The sequence below is a fragment of the Cnephaeus nilssonii genome (assembly GCF_951640355.1).
Source record: "Cnephaeus nilssonii genome assembly, chromosome: 8".
In the NCBI taxonomy this organism is placed as follows: Eukaryota; Metazoa; Chordata; class Mammalia; order Chiroptera; family Vespertilionidae; genus Cnephaeus; species Cnephaeus nilssonii.
This window is the reverse complement of record NC_137079.1, coordinates 12813486-12834165: the sequence shown is the minus strand read 5'-3', so window position 1 is coordinate 12834165 and position 20680 is coordinate 12813486. Positions and strand designations below refer to the sequence as shown.

General features: G+C 40.7%; 1 protein-coding gene across 1 annotated transcript in view; it reads left to right on the top strand.

The window, feature by feature from the left end:
* ZDHHC2 (zDHHC palmitoyltransferase 2) overlaps window positions 1–16842 on the top strand; it is a 61428-nt gene extending 44586 nt beyond the window's left edge. The window contains exons 9-13 of the mRNA XM_079779548.1: window positions 3115–3241; window positions 3540–3632; window positions 8438–8550; window positions 12241–12315; window positions 14713–16842. Coding sequence (XP_079635674.1) covers window positions 3115–3241; window positions 3540–3632; window positions 8438–8550; window positions 12241–12281 — 374 coding nt within the window. The 3' untranslated portion in view covers window positions 12282–12315; window positions 14713–16842. The remainder of the gene's footprint in view (window positions 1–3114; window positions 3242–3539; window positions 3633–8437; window positions 8551–12240; window positions 12316–14712) is intronic.
* Window positions 16843–20680: the final 3838 nt, after the last annotated feature.

Sequence of the window (20680 nt, the reverse complement as noted above, 5' to 3'; positions counted from 1 at the left end):
GGCCGGGTGCCTCCCAACTGCCCTCTCCTGCTGGCCATCTTGTGGTGGCCATCTTGTGTCCACATGGGGGCAGGATCTTTGACCACATGGGGGCAGCTATATTGTGTGTTGCAGTGATGATCAATCTGTATATTACTCTTTTATTAGATAGGATAGAGGCCTGGTGCACGGGTGGGGGCCAGCTAGTTTGCCTGAAGGGTGTCACAGATCAGGGTGGGGGTTCCCTTGGGGTGTGGGGCGGCCTGAGCGAGGGGCCTGTGGTGGTTTGCAGGCCGGCCACGCCCCCTGGCAACCCAAGCAGAGGCCCTGGTATCTGTAATTTATTTTCCTTCTACAATTGAAACTTTGTAGCCTGGGGCGGCAGCCATTTCTGGGGTGGCAGCCATTTCTGTGGCAGTTAATTCACCTTCTACAATTGAAACTTTGTAGCCTTAAGTGGGTGAGCCCGGCCAGGGTGTGTGGAAAGCTTTGCTTCCCCTGTTGCCGCCGGCAACCCTGGCCTGCTCTCTCAAGCTCCATTCTGCCGCCATTTGTTTGAATTTGTTTACCTTCTATAATTGAAACTTTTTAGCTTGAGTGGAGGCTTAGGCCTGCAACGGCTATGGAAAGCTTGGCTTGCTCTGTTACCTGGGAAACCTTGCTCTCTCTGGCTGTAGCCATCTTGGATTGGGGTGAATTTGCATACCCGCCGTGTCTTGGCTGGTGGGCGTGGCTTTTGTAGCGGATTGATGGTTAATTTGCATATTACCATTTTATTAGAGAGGATGCTAGAATTAGCCTCCAGCAGGTATATACCCAAAATAATTGAAAACAGCAATCAGCAGATAATTTGTATATCAGTGTTCATAGCAGTACTGTTTGCATTAGCCAAAAGGTGGAAACAACCCAAATTCCCATCAAAGGATGAAGGGATAGGAAAAACATGGCTACATATATTCCAGTGGAATAGTATTCAGCCATAGAAAGGAATGAAGTACTGAAACATGCTACCACATGTGACTGCCTAATGGTTTCTTCTGGGGTGAAGAAAATATGTTGGAACTTGATAAAGGTGGAAGCTGCACAAAATCATGAATGTACTAAATGTCACTGAATGGTTCACTTTAAAGTGGCTAAATGTGTTTCCTTTATTGAATAAGGTGTTACATATGTGTCCTTATCCCCCCAATGTTCCCCCTGACCCCCGCCACTCATGCCCTCAACCCCTGTTGTCTGTGTCCGTTGGTGAGGCTTATTTGCATGCATACAAGTCCTTTGGTTGATCTCTCCCTCTTACCCCCACCCTCCCCTACCTTCCCTCTGAGGTTTGACGGTAGGATCAATGCTTCGCTGTCTCTGGATCTGTTTTTGATCATCAGTTTACGTTGTTCATTATATGCCACAAATGAGTGAGATCATGTGACATTTATCTTTCTCTGACTGGCTTATTTCACTTAGCATAATGCTCTCCAGTTCCATCCATGTTGTTGCAAATGGTAAGAATTCCTTTTTTACTGCAGCGTAGTATTCCATTGTGTAGATGTACCACAGTAATTTAATCCACTCATCTGCTGATGGGCACTTAGGCTGTTTCCAAATCTTAGCTATGGTGAATGGTGCTGCTATGAACATAGGGGTGCATATATCCTTTCTAATTGGTGTTTCTAGTTTCTTGAGATATATTCCTAAAGTGGGATCACTGGGTCAAATGGGAGTTCCATTATTAGTTTTTTGAGGAAACTCCATACTGTTCTCCACAGTGGCTGCACCAGTCTGCATTCCCACCAGCAGTGCACGATGTTCTGTAAATTTCTCCTCAATTTTTACAGAAGCCTATAGGAAGAGACCTAGCAATGTTTGAGACACTACCCACATGGTTGATACATAGAAAGCTAAAAAACAAAAAGTATATACTATGAGGTTTGATGAGTAAGCAGTGACTAAGCTAACTGGAGTTTTCTAGACTAAGGTTGGGAGTTTGGGAATACAACCAGGACTTACAAATCCTTATGATCTCAAAGGACACTTGCAACTGTGAGATTCCATTGTTATAATTGTCAGTGAAGATTAATTGTAACCTGTGACCAATGAATGATAATTTTTAATATTCAGGTAAAATCTTATAGCAGAAACTATTAGGGTGAAAATTGGTATAATAAAGTAATTTCTAAACAAGGTATCTTATTTTCAAAGTAGATGTTGGACGATTAAATTTTAATTTACCAAAAGTAAATGAATTGTTTCTAGAAGCTTTGAACTCCTCAAGCTTGTAGATTGAACTTGTAACACTGAAAGGACTTCCTCGGGACAACATGGTCCTCCAGTTATAAACCTGTTTTATATAAAGCTGTATAACTTAGGGGGACGAATGCTAAGGAACTTGGAAACTGCCACATCTTTTTAGTACCTTCACTCTAATTAGAGTTTTCTTTTTTACATGATAGACAGAACTCATACTTACGTGTTTATTCATATTCAAAAAATAAAATTTATATTTTTACATCTCAAAAAAAGTGAAGCATTATGGGAGGAACATTGATGACCTTGTTCAGGTTGCATTCTGATATTTATTTTCTGTGTGATCCTGGGCAAGTCCCACAGCCTCTCTGAACCTCAGCTTCCGTCTGCAGTGTGGGCATAACCACACACAGGGTATGATTCTGCATTGGATCTTGGTTTGGACAAACCAGCTTTAACGTATACTTGGGGTTGGCTGGGAAAAAAGGTAGGGTTCAATGAGATTGTAAAATGAAACATACCTACTGTAAAATGCAAGCTATAGAATGTATGTATAATCTCATTTTAGTTAAAACCTATGTAGATTTGTTAATATCTATATCCATCTACCTATGTGTCTAAAATTACTTGTGTTTTTTTTATTTTCTAATTTTCTGCAATGAACATGTGCTGCTATACTAGTTAAAAGGTTACTTAGAAATTAAAGTAAATGTAGTCATTCGATTATTTTAAAACAGTATAGGCAATCTTCATTGCTGAGCTGCTGGTAGGCACATAAGTCCTCAGGGGGTTAGCCATTGATTTTCGAGTGCCTTCATTTACTTCAGTCACTTCTAAAGGTGCGGGTTACCAGGTTTATGTTCATTACTCAAGTGATTGCTCTGCTGTCTCTTTTAGAGGCTTTCAGAAGTCCTGTATTTCGACATGGAACAGATAAGAACGGATTCAGCTTGGGTTTCAGTAAAAATATGCGACAAGTTTTTGGTGATGAGAAGAAGTACTGGTTGCTACCCGTGTTTTCAAGGTATTTCGTTGCGAAATGTTTCAGGTATTAAACTAATGAAAGTAATCCAGCAAAGGGACTCTGTTATTCTGCACAGGACCTCCTATTTTTTAACGTATTATTTTATGATCCACTATAGTACCAATGTGGAAATAAACTAACTCCTCATCTCCCTGTACATACTGTATTGAAGTCAGTGCCTGGCACACGTTTGGCCCATAACGTAACTGTGTTCTGCTCGCAGACAGGAGCGCTCTAACAGAGTCTCACTCTGTTGGCTTGTTGGTGGCTCCGTTGTAAGTTTTTGTTTTCATTGTAGTCTAGGTGATGGCTGCTCCTTCCCAACTTGCCTTGTGAACCAAGATCCTGAACAACCGTCCACTCCTGCAGGACTGAATCCAGCATCTAAAAAGTAATCTCCTATTCTTTTTTCTATTTTACTTTCCAATAACATAGGTATGCTATTCTCACATATCCTTTAGTTACATGTTTCTTGAAAAGTTTTAAGAATATAAGAGAATTCACTACAGTGGTTTCTATTTGGAATGAAGGAGGGAGGAAAAAATCAGGAGCTTTAGTTATACTTGAAAAATTCTGTTACTAATCTAGGTGATGGGTAAACAGGTTGTTAATTCTCTAAACATTTTAGTTGACTGAAGCAATTATGATTTTTTTTTAAATGTTGTACTTAAGCCCTAGCCGGTTTGGCTCAGTGGATTGAGCGTCGACCTAAAGGGTCCCAGGTTCGATTCCGGTCAAGGGCACATGGCCAGATTGTGGGCTCGATCCCCAGTAGGGGGTGTGCAGGAGACAGCTAATCAATGATTCTCTCTCATCATTGATGTTTCTCTCTCTCTCTCCCTCTTCCTTCCTCTCTGAAATCAATAAAAAATCTATTTTTAAAAAATTGTACTTAAAAGAAAAAAAAAAAGTAAGTCCAGGTTAGCTTGCCTGGCGATCAGTTGAGCCGACCAGGGGGACTTTCCTCTGACCCTCCCGGTAACTTATAAAGAGGTCAGGAAACTTCCCCGGGCCAGGCCTTGGGAGGACGAGTGGAACCCCAGCCACCGGCTCGGCAGTTGTGTTAGCGATGTGCACCCTGTTCCTGCTGCTCCTTAAAGACCTCTGGGCACTACCTGAGCCATTCCTGCGGAGAGAGAAGGGAAGGGCTCTTGGGAATGTAGTAAAAGTCGGGAGACTTTGGCCAGTGTTTTAAGTCTGTTTTGGTTCTAGTCTGTCAAGAATCTAAGGAAAATCTGAAATTTGATTCTGACTTGGCTGCTAACTGGCAAAAGGCAAAACTACTAAAACGTTTAAAATGCTATACGTATATGAATAAGTTTTTATGACTTTTTTATATCGTTAAGACAGGGTTATTTGAATATGACATACTTCTGATTTTTAATGAAATCCAATAGCAAAAACATAACCATAAAAGCATTCTTAGTTAAGTTTTAGAGAGTTTCTTAGGTGCCAGATGCAGTGTGCAAAGCACCTATATCTGCGCTCCCCCTGTCTAGAGTGGATTTCTTTTTTTTTTTTTTTTTAATATTTCTTTATTGATTTCAGAGAGGAAGGGAGAAGGTGAGAGAGATAGAAACATCAATGATAAGAGAGAATCACCGATTGGCTGCCTCCTGCACACCCCTATGGGGATTGAGTCCACAACCCAGGCATGTGCCCCTGGCTGGAATCAAACCGGGGACCCTTCAGTCCGCAGGCTGACGCTCTATCCACTGAGCCAAGCCGGCTAGGGCTAGTGCAGATTGCTTATTGCCAACAGTATTTCTCCTCCGCAGCCTGGCCTGACCTCAGAATGCGCCTCAAAGCAGTGATCCTGGCGGCCATTCCAAATTATTTTAAACTAGAGGCATGGTGCACGGATTTGTGCACTGGTGAGGTCCCTCAGCCTGGCCGGCGCCCTCTTGCAATCTGGGACCCCTCAGGGGATGTTGGACTGCCGGTTTTGGCCCGATCCTACATTGGGCCGAGACCGGCAGTCCGACACCCCCCGAGGGATGTAGTAGTGTGAGAAGCAGCAGGCAGCCGGGGAGGAGCCTGAGCTCAAGCCCGGGCGCCGTACCGCTCCCGCTCATCCTGGCCCCGCTGCGCCTGCCGCCGCCACCCCTTGGTAGCACTGCGGCAGCGGCGGGAGAGGCTCACACCGCCACAGCTGCGCTGGCCAGCCATGAGCCCGGTGTCTGGCGCCTGTCGGTCAGCTGAGTGTCACTCCAGCTGTGGGAGCACACTGACTACCAGGGGGCAGCTCCTGCCTTGAGTGTCTGCCCCCTGGTGGTCAGTGCACGTCAAAGCGACCCGTCGTTTGGTCGCTTAGGCTTTTATATATATAGATTGCCTGTGCGCGTCATATGTACCAGCCGGTTGGGCGGTCGGACGTACGTACAGTCAAGCACTTAGCCTTTTATATATACAGATTGTCAGGAGATGAAACGTATTTACCACCCCATCCCTAGAGGGAGCTATGTATAGATCAGGCTCTCCGTCGATGAGGGATTTCAGTGTGCTTCACAGGGACATTCAAAGGCACCAGAGTATTTTGGGTCATGCTCTGAGAGTTTTGGCTTGAAAATTCCTCAGGAGCTAAATGGTAATGGTTTTCTTTACTTCAGTGCAGAAAAATCTAGTTTTAATAAGTTATTTGTTATGTTGTCACAGCTTTCATAAAATTTTACAGTAGTTTTCAATAATGTTTTTTATCTTTATTAAGTGGTTTTTGTAGTTTAAGACTCTTTGGATTTTAGAGATCGTACCTCTCCCACTACGTGTCCCAAGGGTATTGAGAGAAAGCCGGTTCTGGCACTGTTACCTAGCCAGGTGATCGTGAAGAGGTCAGGCTTCTCCTCTGTTTCCTTTGAATGTTGAGATTGGATTTTGACAGCTGCAGAATTTTGTAATTCCCCCTGATCAGCCCATGTAAAATTTCTATGGTTATTGTTGGGATCGCTGTTCTCCAGAGTTTTTTATCTGGCTGTCTACTCAACATTCCCACTTCAGTGTCTAAAAGTCACGGTCAGCTGAACAGGTGTAAAGCAGAACTCCTGATTCCAGCCATCCACACCCTTACGCCCACCGAAACCTGACTCTCCTCATTCTTCCATACGTGAATCGGTATTTGTGACCTCTGTCCTCCCGGGTACTCTGGGCCAGAAACACTGGACTCACTCTGATTCCTTTCTTTAGTTTTCCTTTATTTACTCCATTTGCAAACCCTGTCAGATTCCCCCCCCAAAATATATATATTTCATTTCTCACATGAATTGTTTCAATTTCTTCCTAACTGACCTTCCTGATTCCATTTTTTCCCCTACTCCAGTCTATTCCTTAAGAAGTCAGCCTGATCCTTTTGAAACATAAATCAGGTTTTGTCGCTCTTCTGCTCACAAACCTCCATTGATTTCCCATCTTACTCAGAATAAAGACTAACGAGTGTCCTTGCCTCATTCTAATCTGGCCCCCAGCACCTCTCTGATGTCAGCCGTGCTGTTACTCAGTAACAGTCCTTGGACACAGATCTTGGCTGTTCCTCAGACACACCAAGCATGTCCCTTGTTGAGTGCCTTTGTCCTTGTTCATTCCTCTTCCTAAACGTTCTTCCTCCAGAATCCTGAATGGTCCGTGCCTTCTCTTCATTCACTTTCCACTCAGATGTAACTTCACAATAGAGGCCGTCCTTGAAAAGCCTTCGTAAAATAGTAACCTGCTCTGACACGTCCCTGTACGCTAGTTGTCATAGCTCGTATTGTCACCTGACTTATTATATATATTTATTTCTTTATTATTCTTCTTCCTCAGTTACAGTGAAATTTCCAAGAGATCAAAGACTTTATTCATTGATGTAATAGATAATGAATATCATTCATTGATGTAATAGATAATGAATATCATTAAATGAATGGGTCAGACATCCTTAGCGCTGCCGCGGAGGCGGGAGAAGCTCCTGCCACCGCCACTGTGCTCGCCAGCCGTGAGCCTGGCTTCTGGCTGAGCGGCCCTCCCCTATGGGAGTGCACTCAATCTCCACGGAGTCCCTAAACCAGAACTTAGTCTCCTATACCTGGTCTATGGCCTCTTTCCTGAGGAACCAAAAGAGTTAGAGTAAGAGGAATGGGATACATTCATAGGAATGGAAGACATCGTTTTTTTAAAAGATTTACCTTCAACTTTAGTAAGTGTAGGTTAAAGCTGCACAAAATTGAAATATTCTTAAATTTTAGATCTGAGTTCATTACTAAGGTGCAAAAGCATATCCTTTAAAAAATAATAGTTACAGACAACTGAAATATGTGAAATTATTCTTGGAGGAACTTTAAGTATTTTTTTTCTTTTGAGCAGTATTATAATTAGTATTTCAGGGTGTTCTAAGATAATAGTTTCTATGCCAATATTTTTTTTCTATCTAACTCATGTTATTTTAATTTATAGATATATTTTTTCATACCATCCAATATGTCAATATGTGGCATGTGTACTTAAATTTTAAAACTTAAGCTCTTCTTTTAAGACTCTTTCGTTTTCCCCAATTAAACACCAGGCTTGAAAGACCTGATAAGGTCAGATGTTTTCAACACCTTCTGCAAGATGATGCTCACGGTTGTTGTTTCAGCCTTACAGAGGATAGAGAATTCTTTGTTCAAGACCAGTCAGGCCACTTTCGAAACACTGGACCAATGTTTCCTCAAACTTATCTTTCTACCATCACCTTCATAGATTTTTTTTCCCATATCCACATACCACTTAAAAATAACATTTTTCTTTAATATGTTAATTTAAATTTGCACTGAGATTTATTTTTAAACCAGACTTCATACCACTGTCAGAAATGACAAACCAGTATAATTCGTCATAAATATTAGTAAAGTATAACCATGGAAAATTGAAAATAAAATACTGTTAACGTCTAACTAGATTCCCTTACCCACTAAAGTCTGAAGCTGAGGCCAAGTTTTTGTATTAAAAGTGGAGATTTGCCAGAGTTAAAGGTGGTCACCTTATTGTAATCAGAATGAAAAGAGAATGGAAGAGGGAAGACTTTTTCTCATTGTGAGCCAGGGTGATTTAATTGTTCCTGCGTTCCCCCAATTCTCTTGGGTAATTCCTACAGTGATCTCGCACCACAGTGGTTTGAGCTCCACACTCTGAGAAACACCTTAATATTGTCGAGAGTTAATGATCGTGATGATGATTGTTATTCTTCAGTCCTGAAAACCATCAGTTTCCTGCAAAGCCATTGAGGGAGTCCCAGAGCCACCTCCTTACTGATTCTCAGTCTTGGACAGAGAGCAGCACAAACCCGGGGAAAGACAAAGCTGGTAAGGGTGTGCCTGTTTGGCTTTTTGGGTATATTTCATTTTTAAAAGGTCAAAGTAGTGAAAAATTTTTCATTATATTTCCTATAGGATCTTTCTTGCTTTACAGTGTGACTTTCAGTGTAAATTTAGAGTTATTTTCAGGAACTTCTTTTTGGGAAGTACTTGAATGTCTGTTAGCTCTAGAAAATCGTTTTGTGAAAGATAGATCTACATTGTATTTATTTTCCAGCTTAAAGAACCAAGTCTTTATTCCTGTATACTAAACGATCGAAATAAATTCAAAGTACATTTTTTAAAATGGAAAAATGTAATCAACTCAGACAAAAGATTGAAAAATATCTGCTGTAAAGGATTGCAAATTATGCAGTTCTTTTACCCTAAGGTTTCTAGCCAATTTCAAAATGTCAAAGTGATTGCATAATTACCATAACTTTAGCTACATGTAATTTCTTCATAGTTCTCTTACTATTGCTGTTGATTTTAATCTTTTGATTGCTTCTTTATTGGCAAAGAACAGCAAGGTTCTGAAGCCAGACAGACTTGATTTCAAATCCCAATAAGGGCACCTAATTAGTATGTGATATTTGTAAAGTTACCTAACCTTTTAGACTTAGCTTCCTTATCTTGAAAACACTACTTATTTCTCAGGGTTGGGAAGGCTTAAGCAAAAACAATGTGGTCATGCCGTAACCGGTTTGGCTCAGTGGATAGAGCGTCGGCCTGCGGACTCAAGGGTCCCAGGTTTGATTCCGGTCAAGGGCATGTACCTTGGTTGCGGGCACATCCCCAGTAGGGGGTGTTCAGGAGGCAGCTGATCGATGTTTCTCTCTCATCGATGTTTCTAACTCTCTATCCCTCTCCCTTCCTCTCTGTAAAAAAATCAATAAAATATATTTTAAAAAAATATTAAAAAACAACAACAATGTGGTCAAACATGCAGGTGTGAGTAAATGTGTATGGTATCCCTACAAATGAGTATGAAACCACTCATTCACCATTGAGACAATGTTAGCCAGAAACTCACTAGGTTGACTAATTGAATTCCTCAAACTCACTAGGTTGACTAATTGAATTCCTCAATCCTTTCTCCTTAAATCCTTTCTCCTTCATTCCTGTTCTTTCCTTCAAACTTTCTCTGAGCACTGCTTAACTTGGGCTCACTGCACTTTATTTTCTGGTTTCCTTGATGTCTCTTTGGGATTTAGTAATGGTGGAAAACAAATGGATTGTCCTGATTAAAAATTGTAAGGTCATTATTAAATATATTAGAGGCCCGATGCACAAAATTCATGCACTCGGGGGGGGGGGGGTGTCCCTCAGCCTGGCCTGCGCCCTCTCACAGTCCGCAAGCCCTCAGGGATGTCTGATTGATGGCTTGGGCTCGCTCCCCAGTGAGCCCAAGCTGTCAGTCGGACATCCTTAGCGCTGCCGCGGAGGCGGGAGAGGCTCCTGCCACCGCCACTGCGCTCGCCAGCCGTGAGCCTGGCTTCTGGCTGAGCGGCCCTCCCCTATGGGAGTGCACTGACCACCAGGGGGCAGGTCCTGCGTTGACCGGGATCGGGGCGAAACAGGCTCTCCAACATCCCCTGAGGGGTCCCAGATTGCGAGAGGGCGCAGGCCAGGCTGAGGGACCCTACCAGTGCAGGATCGCCGGGCCAGGGAGGGATGCAGGAGGTTGGCCAGCCGAGGAAGGACCACAGGAGGGCTCCAGGTCATGTCCGGCCCATCTGGCTCAGTCCTGATTGGCCAGACCCCAGCAGCAAGCTAACTTACCGGTCGGAGCGTCTGCCCCCTGGTGGTCAGTGCACATCATAGCAAGTGGTTGAGCGGCCTTAGCATATCATTAGCATATTACGTTTTGATTGGTTGAATGGACAACTGGACACTTAGCATATTAGGCTTTTATTATATAGGACTAGAGACCCTCCCTGTGCACAAAATTCATGCACTGGGGTGGGGGGGGGGTTCCCTCAGTCCAGCCTGCACCCTTTCGCAGTCCAGGACCCCTCAGGGGATGTCCGCCTGCCGGCTTAGGCCTGTTCCCCGTGGGGATCAAGCCTAAGCTGGCAGTCGGACACCCCTCTCGCAGTCCGGGAGCTCTTACTCCTTACCGCCCGCCTGCTCGCTGCTTCTTACTACTTGGCTCGCTGCTCCTTAGTGCTGCCATGGAGGCGGGAGAGGCTCCCGCCACCACCACTGCACTTGCCAACCATGAGCCCGGCTTCTGGCTGAGCGGTGCTCCCCCTGTGGAAACGCACTGACCACCAGGGGGCAGCTCCTGTATTGAGCGTCTGCCCCCTGGTGGTCAGTGCGCATCATAGCGACCAGTCGTTCTGGTCGTTTTGCCTTAACGGTCGCTTAGGCTTTTATTATATAGACTAGAGGCCCAGTGCACGAATTTGTGCACCTTGCAAGGAACTGTGGGCTGCGAGGCTGCGGTGGGCACAGGGGCAGGTCTTGGCCCGTCCTCCGCGCCCCCACCCGGCCCCTTCCACCGCAGCCCCATCTGTTGGCAGCCCCACTCCCGCTGACGGCGCCAGCCCTGCTTGCACCCGCTGACAGTGACTGGCACCCCACCTTGGTCTGCTGCCCCCACTAACCTGCTCCGCCATCTTGCTGCTGCCGCTGCCTGCCATGGCCCCTGTGCACCCCCTGGTGGTCAGCACTCATCATAGCGACTGGGTTGTTCGGTTGTTCCGCTGTTCAGTCTATTTGCATATTAGCCTTTTATTATATAGTATAATTAGTCATACTCTCCTGAAATATTGGCTTTCTTTAAAAAGTCTTCTTTTTTTTTTTTGTCCCACTTATTTATTGGTTGATTCTTGTATGTGCCCTGACTAAAAGTCTTGTTCTTTTTAAAGGGTCGTGCAAAAGTAGGTTTAGTTACTCAAATGGAAAATAATACAATAATTAAACATAATAATACAAGAATAAATTCTGTGTTTTGTGTATTTACAACTCTAAACCTACTTTTGCCCCATCCTATATATTCCCTCAGAAGATCCCGTCATTTGAGTATTCATAATTTGGTCTCTCTTCACCTTCAAACCTGCCATTCCATTTTCTGATCTATGGGAAGGACAAAAATTGATGACACCTATTTGCCTTTCGAATCCATCAGTTTCCTTAGAGGCAAAGAAGTGATGTATAGTTGCAGGTCAGGTTTTTTGGGGGATGAAGACACAAAGAGCTCTTTCTTTCAGAAAGGATTCATGTGTCATCTTATAGTTCTGCATTAACATAGAAATGACTTCTTGGTTTTTAATATGCTGTTAAGTAGTTGGCTTCTTGGATTAATATTTCTGTTACTTTGATAGGTGAATGAGAAACTAAAGTTAAAAAGATGATGTAAAAGAGAAACATGAGAAAGATGAGGTGAGAAAGGGCTCAAAGATTAGTTTGATTAGAATGAGGTAGGTCAAGGAATAATTAGGAAACAATGGTTTATGATAATGGAAAGTGCCAGGTTCAATGTACCTTTTTCCTCAGGTATATATATCCCTATTTTTACTAGTAAAGCGCCCCTCTCCCCCTTTTTTGGTGACAGTGGTTGTAGCCTACACTGTTACTCATGTGTGTGTTTATATTACCATCTTATTTATGAACACCCAGATCATGTACATAACAAGTCTCTGCCTATTTGTTCAAAAGCAACCAAAAAATGCTAATTCAAGTTCTTTCTTGAAGGGATGAGCAATCCTGCATTGACCATGGAGAATGAGACTTAACTCTTCAAACAAAACAAATTCCTATTTTATGAAAGTAAGTGAAGCTTTCCCTTTATGTTGTACATTTTTGACACTTTTCTAGTTCTCATAGGGCAAATGGTTTCCATAAACATTATTTATTTTTGAGTGGTTCAAATTAAAAGATGTCTTAGCTGACCCTTGGGATTGCATTAATCATGTTGGAGACTTCTGGACATGGGCCTTACTTCAGTAGTAGCTAGTATTTAGCTTAACTTGATTAAGAATAAAATAAGTTGATGAACAAGCTCATTTTTATAGTAATACATTCATTGGCAAGAATTGATCCTAAAATATTGATGTTTACATGTCAATTCTCTTATCGTTTCATAGGATTGTACAATTTTAAAAAAATGTTTCTGTCCGTTGGGATATATAGTGGTCATGTCCTTGATCACCCATCAGCAGACTCTCACAAGAGAATCAAATACTGTTAGCGTAAACCTTTTACCCTCGTTTTGGTCACAGTAGGACCCACCCCACAGCATGTGTCATTCTTAAAATATAGGCATTCCAAATCACTGTCATTATACCACAATTTTTGAAAACCTGTACTTCAAAATCAGTTTCTTTAATATGTTACTTATAAGCCTGCAGTCAATAGAAAGATATAGTAAAGAGCCCCTTTGGAGCAAAGCCATAAAAATGTAGACAAAACAAACAGCTATATCTATCATTATAACAAATACAAATACATCAAGGTTTTATAAATAGTTATCAAAACAACTATTTATAAAACTTCAATCTAGAATCCTAAAGTCTATGAGAAGTGAGGCAGTTGCATCTAAAACAAAATCATTCGTGTCAGAATACTTCATGGCTGTCTGAGTGTGCTTTTTTTAGTTTCTGTGTTTGTTTGTTTTAACCCATTTTAACCTTCAACATCTGTTTTTTAAAATCTTTTAAAATGTGTTTTGTTTGGTTTTAATGAGTAGCTCCTTAGTCACAGCAAAAACACTGATCTGGCCATTTGCCCGTTGACTGTTTTGGTCTTGGATGACTATACATTATAGTAAGTAGAGTGGATCAGATTAATCACAACTATGGGTAGGGGAGTGAAAATTTAATCTTCTTATAAGGTTAGAAGGCAAAGACACAGTATTAAATTTTTGGAAATGATTCTTAAAATGTAACTATGAATAAACAAATATGAATCACCAACCAATACCACCAATAAATGTTTTACAGAACATAGGTCTATAAAGCATTCAAAGTTTTATAGGAATTTTCTTTTTAGTATTTTGAATTATTAATAATAATCACCATTATTTGGGAGGTCATGTGTTGAATATTTTACAAGTTTACGTAGTAATATCATGTCATGTAGATGTCCCAGTGTTTTGACACAAGACAACTGTTGCACTTGTTCGTCATTATTCTCAACACTTTGCCAAGGACCAGACACGTAGTAGGTTCTAAATAAGGATTTTGTAAATACGTGGTAAAATAACGTTGTTAAAATGAAAAGTCTCACAAAAACTTGATTTTATTACATTTGAATATAAGACATAATGGTCTTAATAACCAAAGGACAGCACAAGTCAGCTGCATTGACATTAAAAAAGTGATTTTCTGATGTCATACTTTTCATTCTGTTGATATAACCAGTGACAGTAAAATGTTTCTTTTTTTAAAAAATTGCATTTTCCTAAGGTATAGTTTTTCCAAATAGTTTTTAAAATAGCTTTTCTGCTTTACATCTTTGTAAATGACTTGCAATTCATTCAATGCAGATTTATATTGAACATATGCTCAATTTAACTATCTTACTAAATGTTATCTTCATATTCTGTTCTCTTTTTGAACTACATTAGTAAATGATCTGTGGCCTTTCAATAAATTATTTCTTAATCAGCAAATGTCCCAGGTAATTATAATGTACCTAGACCTGTAGTGCTAAAGCAGAGACTCAGTTTAGGCTCTCCAGCCTTCCCTCTTATAAATTATAAACAAAAATTGCGGTGCTTCTATGGACATGAAATTTCAGACGTATTTCCTTCAGTCCCTCTTCTAACTCACCTGTCACTCCTAAATGTGTAGTGGCCTCAGACAAATGCAGAAGAACCCTGCCTCTCAAATTGGGGTCCCAAACCAGTATCATTGCCCTCACCTGAGAGCTTAATAGAAACGCACAATGCAGGACCTCACTCCAGTCCTACTGAGTCAGAATCTACATCTTCTGCATTCTAACAGGATCCTCTGGTCTTGTATATGCACATTATAGTTTGAAGGCATTGATGTCGAGGGCTATATTCGAGAACACATCGACTGAGTCTTCTAGTATAGAAAACATTTAATTTTGAACAAGGGATGTTATTACAACAATGAGTTTGTTTGAATGGATGAGTTGTTGTTTTTTGTTGTTTTTAAAGTAGTTACCACAGTAGTTCCTTGTTTTCTGTTTCATTTCTAGGTTTCAGTGCTGTCGATGGATGAAGAGGCTTCCACAGTTGGGCACCGTTGACCAGTTCCATGTCCCTTGGGCTGGGTGTGCGGAAGATGAATTGATTAGTTCTCTCCAAGCTGTTGCTTAAAACATCCCCTTTTTAAAACCAGGATACAGATTGTCTCAACTAACACAAATTTCTGTGAAATATTAAAAATAATTGTGTCTTAATGGATCAAGGGCAAAAATACCTTCTGTCATAAAAACTTGGAGTACATTCATGGGCCAGTTTTCACCCAAATAATTCGGTAGCACAATTAAAACACAGTTTTCATCCAGAAAATTAAGATGAAGAAACTGAAGTTGAAAAGATTCCTAGTCACATTATAATGATAAGTTTATTCATAAAACCTGTTACCTATGAAAGCATGGAGGTAGCCAATCAGACGTCTTTGTTTATTCCTTCTGATGTCAATCCAACTTCAGATGGAGTGAATTCATTACAAGTTCCAAATGACCTACAGTTGAAGATCACCGTCCTTTTTTGCTAGACTTTAATCCAATTAGAATTTTGTTCCCTGCTAGAAAATAAGTATGATCATTGATGCTCGAGCTCACTGATGAGCAACTCACTAGAAAAGAATACATTTCTATTACATCTGAAATATGTTTTTCATCTCTTCTTAAATTGGGGGAAAGCTATAACAATTATGAAAATCGGTTTATTTTTTTATGATATCCTTAGCCAGTTTGGCTTACAAAAATTTTTTTAATGTTTTTATTGATTTTAGAGAGAGAGGAAGAGGGAGAGAAACATTGATGCAAGAAACATCCATTGGCTGCCTCCTGCACGCCCCCTACTGGGAATCAAGCCCGCAGCCCAGGCATGGAACCAGCAACCTTTCGGTGCATGGGATGACACTCAACCAACTGAGCCACACTGGCCAGGGCTTAACATTTTTTAAAGTTTTTTTATTTTAGTTTTGTTGAACATAGCAAAAATAGCTAATTTCTGTTAAGAATTCCTGATGGGTCAATCGATTAATCCTCCATTTATATCAATATTATTTCTGTGTTCTCTCATCAAAAGTATGATAGTTTAACTATATAATTCATCATCTATTAAGATTAAATGATGTAAATCATCAAAAATTATACACTTTTGGAAATTTAGTTAAACATAAGTAAATGGTACGCTGTTTGGAAATTGAGTTTCAGATAAACTCAAGCGGTGTGTTTGTTGATGCCAAAATGTTCGGCTTCAGTAAATATACTAAGAAGCTCTTGTGCCTTGTATGCACTATTTTAAAAAAAAGTTTTATTTACTCTTTTTTAATTTGTTGAAGTGTAAGTTTTGTAAATGTTAGTGATTAGAATAAGCTGTGTACATTTTTTTGGTACTGATTTTCAGAATTTAAAGCAGATTACCTTTTAAAAACTACACAGCTAAGGAACTGGTATTTAATCAAAGAGAAATGGTATTAAACTTTTCAAATTCTGAGTTAGACAAAAATTCAACACAAAATAGGTTAGAAGGCCAGAAGATAATGGAGTAATAATAGATCCTTGTAATTACTCATCCTTGCTAAAAATACAAAGAGTTTAAAACGAGTTAATGGAAGAATCAGTCCAGTCCATTTTCTAGGTCATTTGAGTGCAATTATTTGAACAATAGGATGGCAGTTTGTTTTTTGTGTGTTTTTTTTCTCCAGATCTTTTTAAAGCTAAATATTTTAATCTGACAATCTGCTTCAAGAAATTTCATAAGATATATTTTTACTTTTAACTTAAAGCATTTTTTGGTCATCATTTTTCATTACCTGAAGTGCCAGGTTGGAACCTATAGCTACTGTTTGAAGTCTTAAGGGCAACAGCATTATGTGACATATTAAGAATGGTATGCAACCAGATATTTTTCAAAGCACAGTACTATTGCTGTTTTTATCGGAATAGGATTGTTAGATGTTCCCTATTGTCAAACTAGAAGCAAGGGGGGAGTGGGGAAAGGAAGATTTTTATTCTTTACCTTGCTAGAGTACTGTTCATCATTTCCCCATTTAGGTCTTTCATGTAATTATTGAAATACATAAAGCCAATACACATTAGATTCGGATTTGAAAACACTTTTAAAAATAAAAAATTTTCATTAAGTTTCAATGGTTCCCTTTTTGTTTCATATAGTAAATAATCTTTAATGGTTTTTTTTTGTTTTGTTTAGTGGGGTTGGGGTTTACAGTTCTAGGGGGTTATAATTTTTAAAGATGGCATATCTTATTAGATGTGCAGTGTAAATTTTACTTGAGTGAATAAAGCATACTTATGAACTGTACCTATTAGTTAACTATTTGCCATTGTTCAGTGAAAGGGGGTTTGTTTTTTCAAAGATAAGTTAAAGAAAAATTGCATCTAAGTACAATGGTGAGACATTCAAAGCAGTGCTTATCCACGAATTCCCTGCTGTTACACCGTAATAAAGTCTGGTTGATCGCCTTTGCTAGCTGTCTATATGAAGTTGCTCTGCACGACCATCTGAATTGCTTCACAGATAGATACATGGCTTCCAATAGCCTACCAGAGTTAGCTACTTACTACAGGCAAAATTCATGTCTATAACCTGGTCGTAACACAGGTTTTTTGAGGAGAAATGGATGACAAGGTGAGATAATTACTCATTAGTAGTTAAATGATTCCGAGGAAAATTGGAACAGACTATAAAACTCAAGTACACTGTAATCAACAGACAAGTATTGGAAATACGTCATATGTCTGGCAAAACTATTGTCACTAAGAAAATCAAATACAAAGGATTTATAAACCATGTTCATAAAAATTTAAGCTAGTAATCATGTGATTCATGCTCAAAAGAACCCGTGGAAAAAAACTGTTACTCCATTATATTATAAACTAGCAAATTTTAAAATAACATGTAAACTTGCTGAGCTGATTCTGAAGTTATACAGTGTCTTTAGTATACACATCTTATTATCAAATATATATATATAGTAATATGCAAATTAGGCTGGGACGCCATAACAGGTCACGACCGGACAGGAGGAGGTTGCGCACGCAGGTGAGGCCCAGAGCGGAGACGGAGACGGAGGCCTGACCGAGCTGGCGCGGCAGCCCGGGAGGCCCGGAGCAGACACAGGCAGGGGGGTTGCGGGGGGCCTGGGGCTGGCCAAGCTGCCGTGCCAGCTCAGGCAGCCCCGGAGTGGACACAGGCAGGGGGGGCCTGGGGTGGAAGTCAGGCATGGGTCTGCGCCGCCCACGGCACCAGTCAGGCCTGACTCCTGCGGTGGCCCGCAGGGTGCCTCCTTGCACGCTGGGCCTCTAGCTTACTTATAAAAGTGATAGTTCTAATACTGTTCTGATTTTTTAAACCCAATACACGAACCTCATAAATGGTAAATGTAGCAAATCCACTTGCCTGGAAACCATAAAGAAGGTATTCAGTGTGACTATCCCAGCTACCCTTGACAACAGATTTTAACCTGCTAACGTTTTGTCCACAGTGACATATTTGGACAACGGATTTGCAAAGAACATGTCTCCAGGTAAGATCCTCCCGCAGAAAACATCTGCTTTCCCACCCCCTTGGCCAGTTTAGAACGTATTTCCTCTTCCGTGTGGAAGCAGACCACATGTACACCCTCACTGCGTGCCACTCTTCTACAAACACAGCATTAGGACTTTTTTAAATGTCTTGGTAAAAATTCAGATTCTAACTTTCATCGACATTTTAGCAATTTGATCATGTTACTTATTAAAAGCATTAAGCACATGCTAACAATTTATTTTGTTTTAAAACTAAGCAATCTGGTCCCACTAGATTTCCATTAGAATTTATTTATTTATTTTTTTTTACTAAAGGATCTTATTTGGTTCCAGAACCCGGGAGTTGTGTTACACTTTATGATGGTCCAAGCCGTGCGCTTCCCTTTCCTCTGCCAGGATGGGCTTGTGATTCTTGTATAGAAATGTAGCCAGTGGGCATCACTGGGGATGAATTCCAGCAGGCTTGTTTCAAACGAACTTTGTGGGTCAAAATGATGAACATGAAGAGGCTCTGAAATAGATGCTGTTTTTTTACCCTCAAACAAGAGGGTGTAAGTAAAGAGGATGCTCTACCACAGTGCTAGAATCTAAGCCAACTGAGAGCCCAATCTCTGACACCCTTTGATTGTTGTTATACCAACGAAAAGTTCAAATATAATCTGGGCAATACCAATAGATTTGATGCCACTTGCAGCCCTTTCCCACTGCAGGAAAGTGACAGCAAAAACAAACAAAAATAGCTGGTGACAATGCCCAGTCAGTGATAGGTCATAGCCAGTATTCAGTATTTCTGTATCAGTTTACCGTTGGGGGGCGGGGAGAGATGGCTGAGATGATTCACCTGCTGAACTGAATTATTTGAGGACTAGTCAAACCGAAGAGGGCCTTCTGACAAGTGACTTTAAACTCTGGCTTATGCTACATAAAGGAGCTCATTGCTCATAAAGAACAGGACTGTTTCATGGTTTAGGTTGCATCTTCCAGGGAAGGTTTAACAGTGTAAGGAGCTCAAGTAAATTTATTAATACTTAATAGCTGTTTGACAGATAAAGGTGCTTAATTAAAATGAGAAAAAACATAATGTGCCAAAGTAGAATTGTGTTGATGCTGAATTCCTGATCCCACGGAGAGCCGCAGTTCGGTTTTTTATTGGGCTATGAAAGGAAGGCTGTTGTCCAAGTTTAGGCTTCACGTCCCTTCCTATCATCATGTACAGCCTCCTAACGCCTAGTATTAAAAGTATCTTAAATGAGTTAAACGTTTGTATGAAAGTTGAATATTTAAAAAGGCAACCTTGCCCTGGCTGGTGTGGCTGTTGGTTGGAGTGTCGTCTTGTACACTGAAAGGTCGCGGGTTCGATTCCCGGTCAGGGCATATCCCCAGGTTGTGATTTCAGTCCCTGGTTGGGGGTATTTGAGAGGCAACTGATCTATGTTTTTCTCGCACATCGATGTTTCTCTCTCTCCCTCTCAAATTAATAAACATATCTTTGGGTGAGGATAAAAAAAAAGCAACCTTAATTACATTAACTATTCTTGGTATAACATGGAATATATTTTAAAGTTCTTTAAAAACCACATTTAGGCAGGAAGTAGATGTGGCTGAGCCCAGAACAGTTACAAAGAACCAACGAAGGGAAGTCTGTATACATACATGTAGCTAAAGCTAAACTATTTACTTTCTACATGATCTTTGCAGTAATGAGAGACACCAGCTAATAAAGAACAATGCTAATTCTTGTTTGGAAGAAGACAGAACTAAGGTGTAAGACACAAGTGGAATGGGCTCCTGCCAAACCTTAGTCCCTTTTCACAGGTTTGTAAATGTGACCAACTAAACTTTGTCCTGGCCCATGCAAATGTTTACCACCATCAGTTGTATCACATCTTAGATTCCACTTCAGGTTGTACTGACTTACTAGCTTCTCAACTTCTTTGAACATACTCACACCTGTAGTTGTTACACAGATACTATTACTAGGAACTAATTCTTCAGTCACTTCAAACTCTGTATTGGTTTCCCAACAGCTGGGCAGTACTGACTCTTTAACAGCCCAAGAAAAACACTCAAAATCATTTGTCTTGTTTCATAATTATTTTATTTTTAAAATATATTTTATTGATTTAAAAGAGGAATGGAGAGGGAGAATCATTGATTGGATGCCTCCTGCATGCCCCCTACTGGGGAATCAAGCCCACAACCCAGGCATGTGCCCTGGTCAGGAACCGAACCATGACCTCCAGGTTCTTAGGTCGGTGCTCAACTACTGAGCCACACAGGCTGGGCTAATTAACTGTTATCTTTTATGCAATGTTCTCACCAAGCAACTGTTCTCATCAAAAGGCTAATCATTTTATTTCTTCTAGACACATTCCTTTGGGCTACTGCATTCAGAGGATGTGATATAACCATCAGTAAATGGCTTTGCTTGGCTTACACA